The sequence below is a fragment of the Canis lupus genome (assembly GCF_048164855.1).
Source record: "Canis lupus baileyi chromosome 16 unlocalized genomic scaffold, mCanLup2.hap1 SUPER_16_unloc_1, whole genome shotgun sequence".
Taxonomy (NCBI): Eukaryota; Metazoa; Chordata; class Mammalia; order Carnivora; family Canidae; genus Canis; species Canis lupus.
The window spans coordinates 1,578,388-1,594,883 of NW_027326424.1; the positions used below are offsets into that span (position 1 = coordinate 1,578,388).

The window sequence follows — 16,496 nt, forward strand, 5'->3', positions numbered from 1 at the left end:
AAAGACAATTTACAGGAGAGAAGATATTTGCAAATCATATAGGTCATTTGCAAATTTGTATCCGTATTATACAAGAAACTCTTCAAACTCAACAATAAGATGCAAAAAGCCAAATTTAAAAATGAGTGAAGTATTTGAATAAACATTTCTCCAAAAAATGGCCCATAAGCACATGAAAAGATCAACATCCTAAGTTATTAAGGAAAGGCCAATCAAAACCACAACAAGAAGTCACTACATGCTCAGTAGGAAGGTTACAATAAAAAAAATGTAGGGGACGCCTGGATGCCTCAGCGGTTGAGCGTCTGCTTTGCCTCAGGACATGATCCCGGAGTCCTGGGATAGAGTCCCGCATCGGGCTCCCCGCATGGAGCCTGCTTCTCCCTCTGCCTGTGTCTCTGCCTCTCTCTTTGTCTCTCATGAATAAATAAGCAAAATCTTAAAAAATAAAATAAAAATAAAAATAAAAATATAATAAAATAAAGTAAAATAAAATATAATAAAATAAAATAAAATAGCAAGTGTTGGGGGGCTGGGGAGAAATCAGAACCCTTGCACATTGCTAGTGGGAATGTACAGTGATTCAGCTGCTGCAGAGAACGGCACAGCAATTACTCAAAAAGTTAAACATAAAAAATACCAGAGAACCCAGCAATTCTGCTCCTAGGTAAATACACAAAGGAACCTGAAACAAGTACTGAAAACACACACAGAGGCTTGCTGACAACAGCGCCCTTGGCAATGGCTGAACGTTGGAGAAGACACGGATGTTCATCAACAGACGAGTGGACAACAGTGTGGTACGGCCACACAATGGAGTATTATTCACCCATAACAGGAAGGGAATTCTGACACATGATACAGCATGGATGAGCCCTGAAAACATGCTAAGTGAAAGAAGCCAGATGCAAAGGGTCACATATTTATGGTTCCATTTATGTGAAATATCTGGAACAGGTAAATCCTTAGGGATGGAAAGCAGACTGGTGGTTGCCAGGGCCTGGGGAGAACTGCTTAATGGATGTTCTTCTTGGACTAATGAAAATGCTCTGGAACTAGATGGGGGCTCTAGTTCCAGCTAGGACAGCATCACGGATGCACTAAATTTCACTGAACTGTTCAGTTTTCAACACTTAATTTTATGTTGGGCACATTTCACCTCAACTGAAAATAAAACCAAAACAAAACTAGTCTCATCCTCAGCATTTGTTCCCTGTGAAAATGCAAAGAAATAGTGTCTAATAGACTCCAAAACATGGTGTAATCTCTCCACACACCAAGATTCCCAGGAAGCTTTTTTTTATCTGCTCCCTATCTATCCAACCCATTAAACTCACAATCACCCTTCAGGATTCTTCAGTTAAAGAGCATAATAACTACTGGAATTAAATAGGAGAACATAAAGGGAAAAACATGATTAGCAACCAGATTAAGAACTGGTTTTTCAGGCACTAAAATCTTAAGCATGTCACACTGGCAAGTGCCATAATCTTTCAAGAGAAACGAGCAGACTGACTTAATCACAAGATAAACCACCCAGCACCATTCTTTCCAAGGAGAGCTGTGACAAACTGGAAAAGAATGGCTATTCTAAGCAAAGATGCCATTCAATTCATGACTAGTGAAATCTGGACTCTACGTAGGTGAGAGGTACCACTAGATCCAGAGATTATTTTTTGAGCCTCAGGCAGATACAAAAATATCATTCATAAGCAAAATTACTTAGAACATTTTAAAGGAATCTGGCTTTAAATGTCCTAATCACCAGGTGATCCATATTTGTAATGCTAAAGATTTAGCTATTTCTCATTTTTTCCACAGGTAAACTTTTTTTTTTTTTTTTTTAAGATTTTTATTTATTTATGAGAGACACAGAAAGAGAGGCAGAGACACAGGCAGCGGGGAGAAGCAGGTTTCATGCAGGGAGCCCAATGTGGGACTTGATCTCGGGATTCCCAGATCACACCCTGAGCTGAAGGCAGATGCTCCGCCGCTGAGCCACTCAGGCGTTCCTACAGGTAAACTTTAAAATTGGCCCCATGACTGGCATAGGAATGATCAATTGTATTAACATGTTGGTGAGATGACTAGGTTTTGAAAGCCCAATGTTTTGAATCTCTGTGTACCAATCTAACAACACAACCAGAATAAACTTGCTCTTCTTCAACTGAGTTTTCTAAATACAGCTAGTCAGAGGACAGTGGAAGTTATAATTCCAAGGTTGCTGGAATTACTGTCAAGTTGACCTACTCTGGTTGGCTATAGGTGATTATCAGTATTCTCAATGAGAGAGGGGAGTCAGGAAGATGGTTTGAATAATTATGATAAAGATTAGTCAGTTTCAAATGAGAAAAGATAAAAATAGCACGAAGTTTAAAAAATACACTAAAAATACCACCTTAAACAAGAAGAACGGAGGATATGAGAATAGTATCTTAAGGGAGGAATGTTAAATACTAGGATGGATTATTGGGGAGTTCTTTGAAGAAAGAACAGTCTTGCCTCTTTGGATAAATGTAATCTAGCCAGAAGACAAGGGTTTAGCCTAAGACCTTTCAAGACAGACCCAGAGCCTAGGATTTGGAAAAGAATGGAAGGAATCTTCCTTCATTCCTTGGGCCTCTTGAGAACTGCTTAAAACTTAAAATCAGTTAATAATTAGCACCTTCTGCTTTATAAGAACAGTAGTTTAACTCCGAATTACCCAGAGAATGTATAGGTAGCAGCAATGTAAATGAAGTTTTCATAATACAGTTGTCGGTTATCCTGGAAGTCATTCATGTTGCAGTTGAGCTCTGAGGAGCCCGCCCCCTTCACGGTCAGCGTGATGAAAGGAGGCAGGGTGGGTTCATCCCAGGCATAGTCCAATGAAGTCATGGGCTTCACTTCAGTTCGGAGCCTGGGTTCCGCTACACTGTGCTGAGTAAAGACAACAGGAACCTATGTAACGGCAGAGAGGATAAAGAGGACTTTGATTCAGAATGCTGTTACTGGAAAGTGAGTCAGTGCTCCCTAGGTTTAAGTTCCAGATCCTGCCCAAGCAAATCCTACATAGGGCATAACCACAATCTTAAGCATAATCCTCTGGTTTCTTCAAATGCCTTTCTAGTCATCTTCCAAGCTGCACCAAGCCCAACAACTAAAGGACAGGGCCATCTCTTCCACTCTCACCCCCTATAATAGATATACTCTGAACATAGAAAGGAATACAAATTCTGGAATTCAGCTATGGGAAGTCACGTATTATAAGATGTTGTTATTCGAAGGCATAATTTAAAAACAGCCTCTTCTGATACCATTTTGGCTTTACTTGGAAGATTTATAAAAAAATGTTCACTGTAAGGAGGCAACAGTAAAACTGCCCATCCCCATTGTCATTGGATGATCTGATTCTGATTCCTCCTCTGTTTGTGTAGAATGTCTACAGGGGGCACCATGTCCACCAAACAATCTAGTCAGAATGATTGTGGGGGGCTGAGAAGTCCCTTCTGGGCAAAGGCTGTGCAGCAATCAAACCAACCAGCAGAAACCACCTCCTGGGGGTAGGATGTCTAGTGTTGTCCAGCTGCAGAGACCCCCATACAGTTTCTTTCCAACCCAAGTTTAAAATGTATTTCATCCTTATCTTCAAGGCAGTGCATACTCCACATTCCCACACGTGAAACAGCCCAACTGGCTCATGACTCTAGTCGATACCTTAGAAAAGTTGTCAATTCGGAAAGGAGGGGGTAACTGGTCCGTGTCACTGAATGAGATCCTATAGGTGGCTCCTCGGAGAGTAATTTCCACGCGCAGGAAGAAGCACTTCCCCAGGGTATCTCTGCAAATAAAGGAAACAAGGAGGCTGCACACTGTGGAGGAAAAAACTTAGAGCTCACTCTCTTAAAGACTTCTCATCTGGACCTCAACAGGTACATACCACTGTGTCCTCTTTGGTCACATTAAAAAAACTAGAAATTGGCCATGTTAATCACTGAATAAAAAGAAAATTCATCCAAACAATTTCTGAACAGCACATTGTCACTGCACAACAAGACCTACATATTTTACTGAGTGGGTCTGTTTTGGGTAATAGGGCTAGCATAGCAAATAAGTAAATGTTGTTGCTTTGACATAAAAAAGAGCAATTTCACATGGTTCGAACTAATATATGGATGTTATTGATAACCAGGGTTTTTAGTATAGGATGAGGGAAGATGACGAAGAATCCAAGTAGTTACCAGTATGTAAATCATAGTTTTTTTGTTTATGTGTGTATGTGTATTTAAATATAGGTACATCACTGGAGAGAATGAGGAAGCTCTTCCTCACAAAAGAATATCAGTTAATAAATGCAGAAGATGTATTTACTGTACATGTAATCACTGATTCAGGTAAGAACCATCAAACCACCGGGTCAAAGGTTTCTGGGGAGCAGAATACACACAGCCTCAAATTATCCCCTCAATGGTCTACTACTGCCCACAAAGAATCAAAGGTAACTTTACAATAGAGAGACCCGGTGGACACCACCCTAGTCAAGTGATGGCTGAATGTAGCAACATCAATAATGGGACCAATGGATGGCACAGGCTTCCTGTGTGACCCACTGGGAAATACATAACACCACATAAGTAGTAGTATCCTTACCAAAAATGTTTAGCCAAAATCTACATATAGGAAACTCTCAGAAAAAATCTAGAAAATAAAACATTCTACAAGAGACTGGCTTGGAATCTTTAAAAATTTCGATGTCAAAAAAGGCAAAAATAAATAAAAGGAAAAGTAGGACTACTCTAGATTAAAGTGGATGAGATTTATCTGCCAAATAAAATGGATGATCTGTGACCAGGTCCTCAATCAGGGGGAGCGGAATTGCTATGGAGGACTTTTTCTTTCTTTTTTTTCTTTTTCTTTCTTTCCTTTCTTTCTTTCTTTTCTTTCTTTCTTTCTTTCTTTCTTTCTTTCTTTCTTTCTTTCTTTCTTCCTTTCTTTCATTCTTTCTTTCTTTCTTTCTTTTTTTTTAAGATTTGATTTATTTATTCATGTGAGACAGAGAAAGAAAGAGGCAGAGACACAGGCAGAGGGAGAAGTGGCTCCATGCAGGGAGCCAGACGTGGGACTCAATCCCAGGACCCTGGGATCACGCCCTGGGCTGAAGGTGCCACTAAATCGCTGAGCCACCCAGGCTGTCCTTTTTTTTTTTTCTTTAATTTACTTACTTCAGACAGAGAATCCCAAGCAGACTCCATGCTAAGCATGGAGTTGGATACAGGGTTCAATCATATGACTCTAAGATCACGATCTGAGCTGAAACCAAGAGTCAGATGCCCAACCGATTATGCCACCCAGGCGCCTCTATGAAGGACATTTCAAAAGACTATTTATCAGAAGGCACCTGGGTGGCCAGTCAGCAGAGCATGTGATTCTTGATCTCAGAGTCGTGAGTTTGAGCCCTATGTTAAGTATAGAGATCAATTTAAAAAAACTATCAGAAAAAAAACCAACATTAAATTTCTTCAGTGTGTAATAGTATATTTACTCAGAAAAAATGTCCCTGTCTTTAAGTGGATAAACGAAGTTTTTATGGATGGATTTTTTAACAGGATGACTTCAATTTACTTTCAAATGGCTCAGAAAAAAAGTGTGCATCCATGCAATGGGCACAGCAAGGACACAGCAAAATGCTGATGCGTAGTTAATCCAGGTGAAAGATAAAAGAATGTTCTTTATACTACTCGTAAGTTTTCTGTAGGTTTAAACCATTTCAAAATGAAAACTTGGGGAAAGGCAGAGAAAGAGGCTGTGGGTCTGTGCTCAGTAACTTTAGTGCACTAAAACCGCTCCAAAGGGTTAATTAACAAAGGTACACAAGCCATCTTCTCCCACCTCCACACATTTTCTTTCCTTCCTTCCTTCTTTCCTTGAAGTAGTCATGAACAATTTTTGCTTAATTCTGAATTGGCTTCCTCTTCTCACACAACATATCAAGGCAACCTCCACCCAAGCAGTACATAAACCACTGCAGAACTAACTCCTCCCCTCCCCACCCCATTAAATCTGGTGAGGATATGGGATTCTAGCAGACAAGAGCTTTGGTTGAAGCAGGGATGAGTGCACTGAAGCCCTGCCCACTTGGCTTCCTCAGCCCCTAAAGCCACCTCCTTAAAACCCCTGATGACTCCTAGGGACACAGCTCAAAACCCCCTTTATCAGATGCAATGAACTCTAATCAGGGCCAGGGCAAAGGGAAATGATGAAGGGTACACCACTGACCACAAAGAAAAAAAAACAACCCTCAGAAAATATGTTTTAAAAAGCCAAAAAAGATATTATTTTGCATCATCTATTCTTTTTCAAGAAATTTTATTTATTTGAGAGAGAGAGCATGAGCAGGGGGGGATGGCAGAAGGAGAGGGAGAAGCAGGCTTCCCACTGAGCAGGGAGCCCGATGTGGGATTTGATCCTAGGACTCTAGGATCTAAGCCCAAGGCAGACGCTTAACTGACTGAGCCACCTAGGCACCCCTTGCATCAACTATTCTTAAAATCAGCCAGTATTCTGCTCCTTTACAAGAGTGTTCTCAATGGAGAACTAACCATAAAATATAAAACCTTAAATTTTGCTTCTAAATGCATCAAAATAGCAATGATTTCAGTGACTTTAGCTGCCAAGACATTTAATGAAAGAAACTAAACAGGTCACAAATAACTGGAATGGTATCCCATGTGCACAGGTCCAAAGACTTAATGTTGTTCAGATGGCAATGCTGCCCAGTGTGGATCTACAGACTTAATACACGTTCTACCCAAATCCCAAGTGGTATTTTTTTCCAGCAGAAGAATTTACTCTGAATTTCTGATAGAATCTCAAGGAATTCTAAACAGCCAAAATAATATCTTTCTTTTTTAAAGGCTTTATTTTTAAGTAATCTCTACCTACACCCAACATGGGGCTTGAATTTATAACCCTGAGATTAAGAGTCCCATGCTCTACCAACTGAGCCAGCCATGAGCCCCCAAAATAACTCTTAAAAGGAACAATGTCGGAGGTGTCACACTTGCTAATTTCAAAACTTATTACAAAGCTGTATTATTCAAAAAGAGTGCAATATTAACATAAAGACAAACACACAGAGGATGGAAGCGTGAGCACAGAAATAAACTCTCACATATAGAGTCAAATAATTTTTGACAAGGGTGCCAAGACCATCCCATGGGAGAGTCACAGATAGTTTTTTTTTTTTTAATCAAAGATTTTATTTATTTATTCATGAGAGACAGAGAGACAGGCAGAGGGAGAAGCAGGCTCCATGCAGGGAGCCTGACAGGGGACTCGATCCCAGGTCTCCAGGATCACACCCCAACCGGGCTGAAGGCAGCGCTAAATCACTGAGCCACCAGGACTGCCTGATAGTTTCTTTTACTAAGAATCTTACATCTACTGTATGACTCCACTCCATCTTAGGGACCTGAGGAGCCAAATTTAGAGATAAAGTAGATAAGTGGCTGCAGGGTTAGAGAAAAGGTGAGATGCACAGTTGTTAATGGGTATAGAGTTTCATTTTGCAAGATGAAAAGAGTTCTGGATGCTGGCTGCCCTATAATATGAACACATTTAACCTAGTGAACTTAAAAATGGTAAAGTGGTAAATTTCATATTACGTGTCTGAGGCCCAGAAAATAATCTGTTGTGTTGTCTTTCTCATGTGGTATGTGTATTTTATCACAATAAAAAAAGAAAACTTTAATCCTTAAAAAAAAAAAAAAAAGCACTTGATAAAAGCAGAAAGAAGAAAGTCATCCTGTGATAGTTGAGGCTGAATCTGTTAAATTTTTCTTAATAAGAACCTGAGGGTCACTGGGTTGGACAAAGAAGGCCAGATGATTTACTAAAATAACACCAAGTGAGAAAAGAGGGTACACTGTGGAAGAATATAAAAAAAAAAAAATCTATAAACAATGTTAGCATCTAAATACAGAGTTTTCAGAGTTGCAGGTGATCATGAGCTCTGCTGCCCTTGGATTTATCACCTCAGCCCACAGCTCCTGCACTGTGGTCAAAACTGTCAACACACCCTCTAATTCATACCATCAAAATGTTCGGTCAAACTTACCTGATCGCTGCAAGTTTTAAGAACTTTGTCCGAGCTAGAAACATATATGTCCATTTCATGAAGGACAGTATTAATATTTACTATAAATAGCTTTGTAGATATTTCTAATTTATATGGTATTTACAGCTCATTGTTTACATTATTGCACCTCAAACACTGCTACTTTTTTGTCTAAATACAGTCTCTGAAATTACCTCATGTTGATATGGAAGGAATTATTCTTATTGACTTCAAAGCCTCCAGACCAAATACAATTGGGAACATCCATCAATCTGACACATAGGAGCTGATCATAGTCATTCCGAGGCCAATGGAACACCACACTGGAACCAGGAAGGGTCGAAATGTAACCTTCAGGATTGGCTGTTCCCTGAAACACACAGGATCACTGGCTTTACTCAACAAATCAAGTCAAGACAGCAAATGTTTCCTGAGTAACCACCTACTCTGAGCCTTGCCCTCTACCACAAGCTGGTTAGGGTACCAAAAGCCCAAAATGGTCATTCACATCACAAAACTTAACAGTGCTGATGGGGAGATAAACCATGGCGTTAAAACTCTCCATGCTACTAAATAAACACTAGTCATTCTTCAAAAGTAAACTACTTACCTGTCCACGGGCAAATTCTCTCTGTGCAAATGCAAGCTTGTGAGATGATTTATTATCTAACAGGTAACGAGGGGCAAAGATGACCATACAAGTGTCAATATATCGACCTCGGCCTTTCTTGACATCAATACCTGCAAATAATAAGAACCATTTCCATGAATTAATCAGAAGAAAGAAAATTCGTGCCTGTCAAAAGTCAATAGGCTTCACAATTTACTCAGTTTCCCTGAGAAAACAACCATATCACCCAGAGGTGCTGTCAAGCCTTCCAAGGATGGAATGAAAACAACTGCTCTCAAAGTCTTATTCTTTATGCCCACTTCAGCCTGAAGAAGTCTCAGTGGTGGTACCAATATCCTCATAATTCCTAGCCTCCTCACAAAAGGGCACAGCATCACAAGGGCAGGTGTTCAGCCATGAGTACTGGTAGTTTCCATCTACGAAATGGACTACGGAGATAATCTAATCTAAGTAATGTGTATCTGTTTAAATCTGGGACACAAATGTCCTCCTTGAGAACTTGCCCCTTTTACATGATATCACAGAAACTTCAGATTACTTAACTGGATCCTGAATGGCTCTGAACATAGCAGATTCTTCCCTAGGACTTTCTTTTACCCCATTGCCCAAGAACCCAGCTGAAACATAAAGCTAGACATCATAGGATGTATTCATTCACAAGATAAGAGTTTCCAGCACCTATCAGATCCTGGAAAGACAGAATAGCAAACAAAACACATACCAAGGAAAGGAAGTCATAATCAATCAGATGGAAATCGCAAAATATTGGATCTCAAGAAAGAAAGAAGGAAAAAACAGCACTGAATTATCTTTAAAACCCTGATAACAATTTTAAAAATTCCAAACCCAGTGGGATAAATTATTCATTCATTCAGATAATAAATATAGCAACTGTATTCAAGGCACTAGGCTGAGCTCTGGTTATACAGTGATAGAAATACTTATAGATAGAAATAATAAAATGTTTATTGAATCCTTGATGCAGGCTGCGCCTCTCCCAAAGGCTTTACATTTAATTCTCCTAACAACCTTATGAGATAGTATTTTCATAGATGAGGAAACTTTCCTTTTTATAGAGGAGGAAACTAAGGCACCTGGAGAGCCAAGGAACTTGCACGAGGCCACAGAGTCAGTAAGTGGCACAGCTAGGGCTCAACCCCAGGCACACTGCCTCAGCAGCCCTTGCTCACGTCATGACAAGACAAATAAAAGGACTGTATTTAGCAGTCGGCAAGTGTCAAGAGAACCACAAAAAAAGAAGAGATCTTAGGACATGGCAACCAAGTGTCCTGAGTGTCCCAACAGAACCCCAATTATAAATATTCCAGCCTGTTAAGGCCATAATTCACCTGTACTAGCTTGAAAAAGCTGGTGATGCTTTAATCTAAGTCTTCAAAATACGTAAAAGACTGAGCAAATCACACACACACACAACACACACCCCTGAAATTCGTTATCTAAGAAATGCTAAGTAATACCCGAATAGGGAGAAGTACCCTATCATTTTTTTTTCTGCAACACACAGGAAAGCATTGTCAGAAATCGATATCTGTAGGTAGCTGATCTCAACCAATACAAAGTCTGCCTACAAAAGATATATTTAATTTGATACTACAAAAAGAATCTACAGTATCAAGACCCAATTTTAAAAAACAAAACGGGCTTTTTAAGTTTCCTTTTTCATTTATATGGCCGTGGCAATCTCCCAATAAATGAGTATCTGATAAGATAAAAATGTACAAAATCCTTTATTTTGGAGGTACTTACATGTAAGGCTAACTGGCAAGGTCTCCCTGGCTTTTCATCTCGGGATTTTACTTTTAAACTTTCCTGATAGGGAGCTAGTCATCTATCTAATTCTTCAAAAATATTTAAGTGAGAGATTCCACAAATTCCCTTGATAATACATGCCAAGCTCCCATGATCCTTAGGAATTATAAAGTCCTAACTCAGCCTAACCCCCTATCCCTTTCTTTGGTGTAAAAACAAAATCCCTATCACAGTACCATTCCTAAAGACATACACAATAACTTTTAATGAATGCTCCTTGAATGAAAATTTATATGCGTGCTCACAGCATATTTCTGACTAGAGACCTGTTTGCCTCTGCAGTAACTCTGTGGTTCCCGAAAATCAGCAGCTTTGGAAGACACAGGCTCCATTTCTCCCCTCAATTTTTTCCAACTGCAGCTTCTAGCCAACCTGTGGTATCTTTCTTTGGGAACTATATCAAGGACCCGATACCCCAGCAGATAGCCAAACACAGCACGAAGCAGCCTTTGCCTATTCAAGAGGTGGAGCAAACAGATGTAAAGACACAGTACAGAAAATGACCCCCGGCAAACAAACAGTAATAATAAAAGAAAGAAAGAAAATGATCCCTGGCAGGAGGATCAGAGAATTAATTTCCTCTACTAAAAATCTTACATCAACCTTAAAGACAGTGCCCACGTCAAGGGAGAATGTATATGAATTCATGTTCTAAAAACAGGAAAAGGAAGCTGGACTTGGAAGAGACTCCTGCTAATAAGCCCTCAAATACTTAAACATATCTCGGACCCTCCATGGGATTCAGGGTAAACAGCTACATGATACCACCTCAGTTTTTCCTTCTACAACAGGACTCTTTGTATCTGCACCATCCAATTACAGTTGCCATTAATCATGAATGGCTATTTAAATTCATTAAACTTCAGTATAAGAAAGGATTCAATTCTTTAGTCACACTGGCTGTATTTGTTAGTAATGTACTCCTGTGTGCTCAGCGGCCACATGTGGCTAGTGCTGCTGGGCTGGACGGTGCAGAATGGGACACTATCATCATCAGAGGGTTCAATGGACAGCACAGGCACGGTTCTAGATGGTTTTCCAACATTCAGCCCTCAACAGTGCTTTGAGAGCTTCAGAAATTATATACTAAAGGAAAGGGGTACTGCTAACATTTTAAACCTGAGACATCTAAATCAAACTTACCTTAACCCTTCAGAGAATCTTTTGAGCATTCCAGATGGCTATGAGGTACACAGGTACAGCATTCTCCCCTCCCCTCACCACCCTCAAGAAGTTAAGCTAGTTTGGGGGCTTCTAGTTACTATAACCACTAAGTACACTTTATTACATTTTCTGCTTCAAATGTGTACCCCCCAATCATAATCCTACTTCTGACCCAGACTTGTCCTTTGCATCTGGGCAAGTCACTTAACCTCTCTGCTTCAGTTTCAAGGAGAACAATGCTCCTTACCCTCTTAGGGTTTGCAAGTTTTAATGAATGCGTGGGAAATGCTTGGAGGATGAAAAGCATTCTAAGTGTTCCTATTATTCCCATGAAAAACAAGGATTCAAGCCAAACTGATACTTTCCTGACACAGGTGAGTCTGAAATTAAACAGAGCCCCAGACCTCAAAAGGGCAGTGTTTAGGTGGCTCCTTAGATCCCTAGGAGAACAGATCTGCGTTGATATCAATCTAGCATTCAGAGAACAGATACCTGACCCAATGCCAAATGAGAGTATCACCACTTGCAGCCAGGCCAAAATGTATGGCCAGCTTATTCCTCCAAGCCTGAGGTCATCGGCCAATGGTTCTGATTCTCCTGCTGCTCCAAATGTAACCCACCAATGTTATAGATCAGCCCTGGGCGGTTTCCTTGCTGGATGACTTTCAAAGCTCGGACACCACTACCACCATCCAGTGAGAAGCCCTGGCACCAGCCCGGCATGCCTTCAGGATGAATCCCCCTTCCGATTCTCATCGTGCAGCTGTGGGGCAGAAAAGCAGAGATATATGTATTCATCTGTAAGAAAGTCTTACTTATCTGCTCTAATCAGGTAACACGATCACCCAAAACCAGAACTCTGACACTGACTCTTCCTCACTTTCGTGTGATTCCCCAACACAGAAGGGCAATCAGCTAGTGGTCAAGACTCTTACCTTTGAGGCAGCCACAGTTACTCAATGTGTGAAATGTATGGACATCTACACCTGGACACGTTCAGAGAAAACATTAGGATTCTGTGGGCATAAATCATGAGGAAAGGACTACGATACTTTATTCCTCTGAGAAACAAGGATTCGAATCTGATCCTTTACTATCTCAGGTGTTTCAAGGATTCATGAAATAACTTGACTGTATGAGACAAGTGCGCACACGACTCCGTGCACACCAGGAAACTATGTACAGAAGGCACAACCTTCTTTCTCAGGCCTGGTACTCTTACAACGGCGAAGCGCTGTCTGGTTGGCCAATGTCTTGTCATGAATCCTGGATACAGAACTCCTGAATGTGTGTACCGGCTCTACTACTAACAAGCCACATAACCCAGGACGGGTAGTTTGTTCGGAACCTCAGTTTCCTCACTGTAAAATAAAACACTTTCCTGCCCTGCCTAATCCACGGGGATGTGATGGGCGAGGGGAAATGCTTTGTGAACTGTGAGTTCCCTAAATAAGTCAAGCTGCGTCACCAGTGTCAAGTCCTTGATCTAAAACTGTCAGAATTGTCTCAGGAAAGGCGTGACACTGTGTCAGATGGTTGGTTGTCTGTATCTCCTGCCATGTCCAGTAAGTCCCCAGTCAACCTGAGACCACTCCTTCCTAGGAAGGCTGCGGCCCACAAGAACTACGCAGCAGGGGTTGGCACTGGAACGTTATCAGATGCGCTCCCCTTGAGGAAGGCTCCAAATGAGAAGACTCCTATAAAAAGCAGAACATCAAAACCAAGAACAAAAGGGAATTCATGCTTCTACCACATGCACAAAGGCCAGGTCACCTAAATCTCACCACCGTTGCTCCTTCCTGCCTTTAAACACGCGAGTGCTCTGAATCTTGAAGTGGTGCCATTTATTTCAAGGGTAAAAGAGATGGACTCTAAAACCTCACACAAAACGACCTAGGCTGGGTTGGCGCGGCAGACATTTTACCAAAGGGCCAGGCTAAGTCCCCTTGGATGCCAGCTCTGCTGCCCCGCTGACGGCTCTGCGCAGGGGAAAACCGTGCAGTGGAGGAAGGGAACACGTGGGTGCTCCTCATTGGCAGGGTTATGAATAGCACTACTTCAAAACATGTAAAATAAAACTAGCTTTCATTATAAACCCACCAAATGGTTTATTTTCAATATCAAGTGACACAGAAATTAGATCCGAAAAAATCCCATTAGGTCATGGTCCTATTCCCCTGCCAAGTCAGGATTGTTATCTACAGTATATTTCGACTTACACGGATATACTATAGCCTTTGCTAATTTTTTCCCTCGCCTAGGAGCTTATTTCCCCCTTCCATAAATAACTGTACTCACAGGTTTGGCTGCTCTTTGTCAGCGTAGCAGAATAAGAGAGGGCTCAGGCTCCGGGCCAGCTCGTGTTCCTCAAACTGACCTGCAGCATCTGTCTTTGCGTTGTCCTGTCTGAAGATCAGTGGTAACCCTTTAGGAAGGAGGGGGACAGCTTACATCAGTCCCACCCAGTCTATGCAAGACAGATGTAGATGGTAAAGGGAAAAATTGTCAAGGGGGAGAATCGTGAAAATTGAATTTATTTGCTGGGCTCAGTCTGTTGTCTGAAAGGACAGTTCTGACCATGATGAAGCACTTATTATGGAAGCAGGAGAGTTTCAGCAGCTTAGACTGTTGAAGTCATCTATTTGCATTGGCTCCATTCGGTTGGCTGAGCAAATAAATCTGAATTCCCATGACCAACGCCAAAGGCCTACTTGAGCGGCCTCTGTACATACCTGTTTTGTTAATCAACCAATATGGAGCAGAAATGAAGATCTTTAAGGATCCTTCTGCTCGACACACAATCCGGATGGTGAGGTTCAGCTGCCGACGGTTGATGTCATAGAGTCGCATTCTTACCATGTAGTTTTGGGTTCCCGGTGGAATGAGCAATTCTTTACAGAGTGGGAAATTCTCCAGTGATACCCCTAAAGAAGATACAAGCTACTGTCTGCCTGGGTTCTCACTGTAGTTTATCAAAATAGCCCACAGCCAAACAAAATTGGATTCCTTTTGGAAAAATCAGTAACTACATATGTAACTGGCAAAAATCTTATTGGAATGGCCATTTTCCTTTAGCTGGGGCAAGAGTAAGTATGAAGCAAATCAGATGGCCTGGAAGGAACACGGGAGTTTAAACTCCATTATCAAAAGGATGAAAATATCAAAAAGCTATCAATGATCCCCATGAGCTTACTACTCAACAGGCCCTGAGCTGGGCAGGTACCTCAAACCCAGGAAAGGCAAGGACAGGCTAACAGGTAAGGTCTTCTGCAGTCCCACTGCCCAAGACCCAGTCTTGGCAATTCCAATTCCAATTCCCGGTCTGTCCTTGCCAGCTGTGTGCTGGGCGGCAAGCTAACCTCGTGGTATATCCTCTGCCAAATGAGGAGAATACTGGTAGGTGTGTGGCCGCGTGGTTATTAAAAGTGACCATCACATGGAGCGTGACTGGGAAGAGAGGAGTGCTGTGTGTGCGTGCAGTGGTGGTGGGGTGGGGGTGGGGACATGTCCACATTACAGGGCTCCAGGAAAATTTGTTAAAGACATATTTAAATGTCAGAGCAGGGATCTGCTTTCTTAGAACAGACCACTAGCACTGCACTGTTTTTGCTCTTCTACATCAAGCTCAAGGATTTATATATTCACTGAAATGTAAACTCGTCACCGCTGAACACACTGCTTAAGTCCAGTAAGTCTGAGGCTCCTCATCTGTAAAATGGGGCCAACAGCTGTCAGCCTGTGACAGGAGTTGTGTGAAGATTGAATGAGAGGACACAATGAGGTCACTCACGCAGCTGTAGCAACAAAAATACTTCCATCATCATTATTTCAATGTGTCTACAACAGACTTAAAACAACATATGTCCTGCCCAAACTCTAAATTCCTCACTTTGCCTTAAGTGCTGCAAATTTAGGACTGATTCATCCCTGTGGCTGAAAATTACCTGCTAGATAAAACAACCCAAACCTCAATTTCTTCATCAGTAAACAGGATATAAACAACTACTGCTATAACGGTTACATGAGATCACGTGTGAAAACACCTGATTTAACGTCTGGAGTACAGTGTGTGCCGAGTACACGTTTTCTCCCTTCTGGAAAAAAGGAGAGACCTACAATTTTGCTCATTTTACAGCTAGGAATAAAGCATGGTTTCAAAAGATGAAATGACTTCCGATAGTCACACATCAAATGAGCAACGTAAGAAAACAGGCTCTGTTGAGTACTTCCTCTATATATCTTTTGGATTTGTTGTTTTTTCTTTTGATAATTGTCTAAGAAGTTTTTTTTTTTTTTAACCGTAATAAATCCCTTGAGCAGGGTTACTGACACATCATATGTGCTGTAATTTCTCTAAAATCTTTATCAAATGATCACAAAACATTTAGTGACATTCCCATAGAATTACCACCCAATGATTCTTTGACTAAACCCTCACCCAGTTCAATGTTCTGGGATGTATCAGCTGTGTGGAGGGCCACCTCTTTGCCAGGTTTCAGAGTCCCATTAATTGGCATCCCTTTAACATAAAAGTCAAGTTCACAAGGTAGCAAGTTGCAGATGACCACAGTTGACAGGAGATATATGGTATGCCCAGGTTGTCTGAAGATCTGTTTTGCACTGTCAGAAAATATGTTTGAGGGCATATAATCCGGGTAATTCTCCTTCTTTATGGCCACACAAAACCTATGAAGACAAAATACTGTAAAAACCATTGGCCTAAATAAAGAACTTGAATTTTTTCTTAGTGGAGTATGAGAAAGCATAATGTAAACA

At 41.1% G+C, this 16,496-nt stretch overlaps 1 protein-coding gene across 8 annotated transcripts in view; it reads right to left on the reverse strand.

Annotated features, from left to right (window-relative positions):
- Positions 1 to 16,496, reverse strand: part of LOC140629521 (intermembrane lipid transfer protein VPS13D-like) — a 245,136-nt gene that overhangs the window by 123,606 nt on the left and 105,034 nt on the right. For 7 of the 8 annotated variants that reach the window (XM_072819044.1, XM_072819043.1, XM_072819041.1 and 4 more), the window contains 8 exons: positions 16,159 to 16,406; positions 14,453 to 14,644; positions 14,019 to 14,145; positions 12,341 to 12,483; positions 8,706 to 8,836; positions 8,290 to 8,465; positions 3,697 to 3,820; positions 2,705 to 2,940 (listed from right to left, as the gene is read on the reverse strand). In XM_072819044.1, coding sequence (XP_072675145.1) covers positions 2,705 to 2,940; positions 3,697 to 3,820; positions 8,290 to 8,465; positions 8,706 to 8,836; positions 12,341 to 12,483; positions 14,019 to 14,145; positions 14,453 to 14,644; positions 16,159 to 16,406 — 1,377 coding nt within the window. Of the gene's footprint in view, positions 1 to 2,704; positions 2,941 to 3,696; positions 3,821 to 8,289; positions 8,466 to 8,705; positions 8,837 to 12,212; positions 12,484 to 14,018; positions 14,146 to 14,452; positions 14,645 to 16,158; positions 16,407 to 16,496 lie in introns of those variants that run through there. The other variant, XR_012027379.1, reaches the window with a different exon arrangement.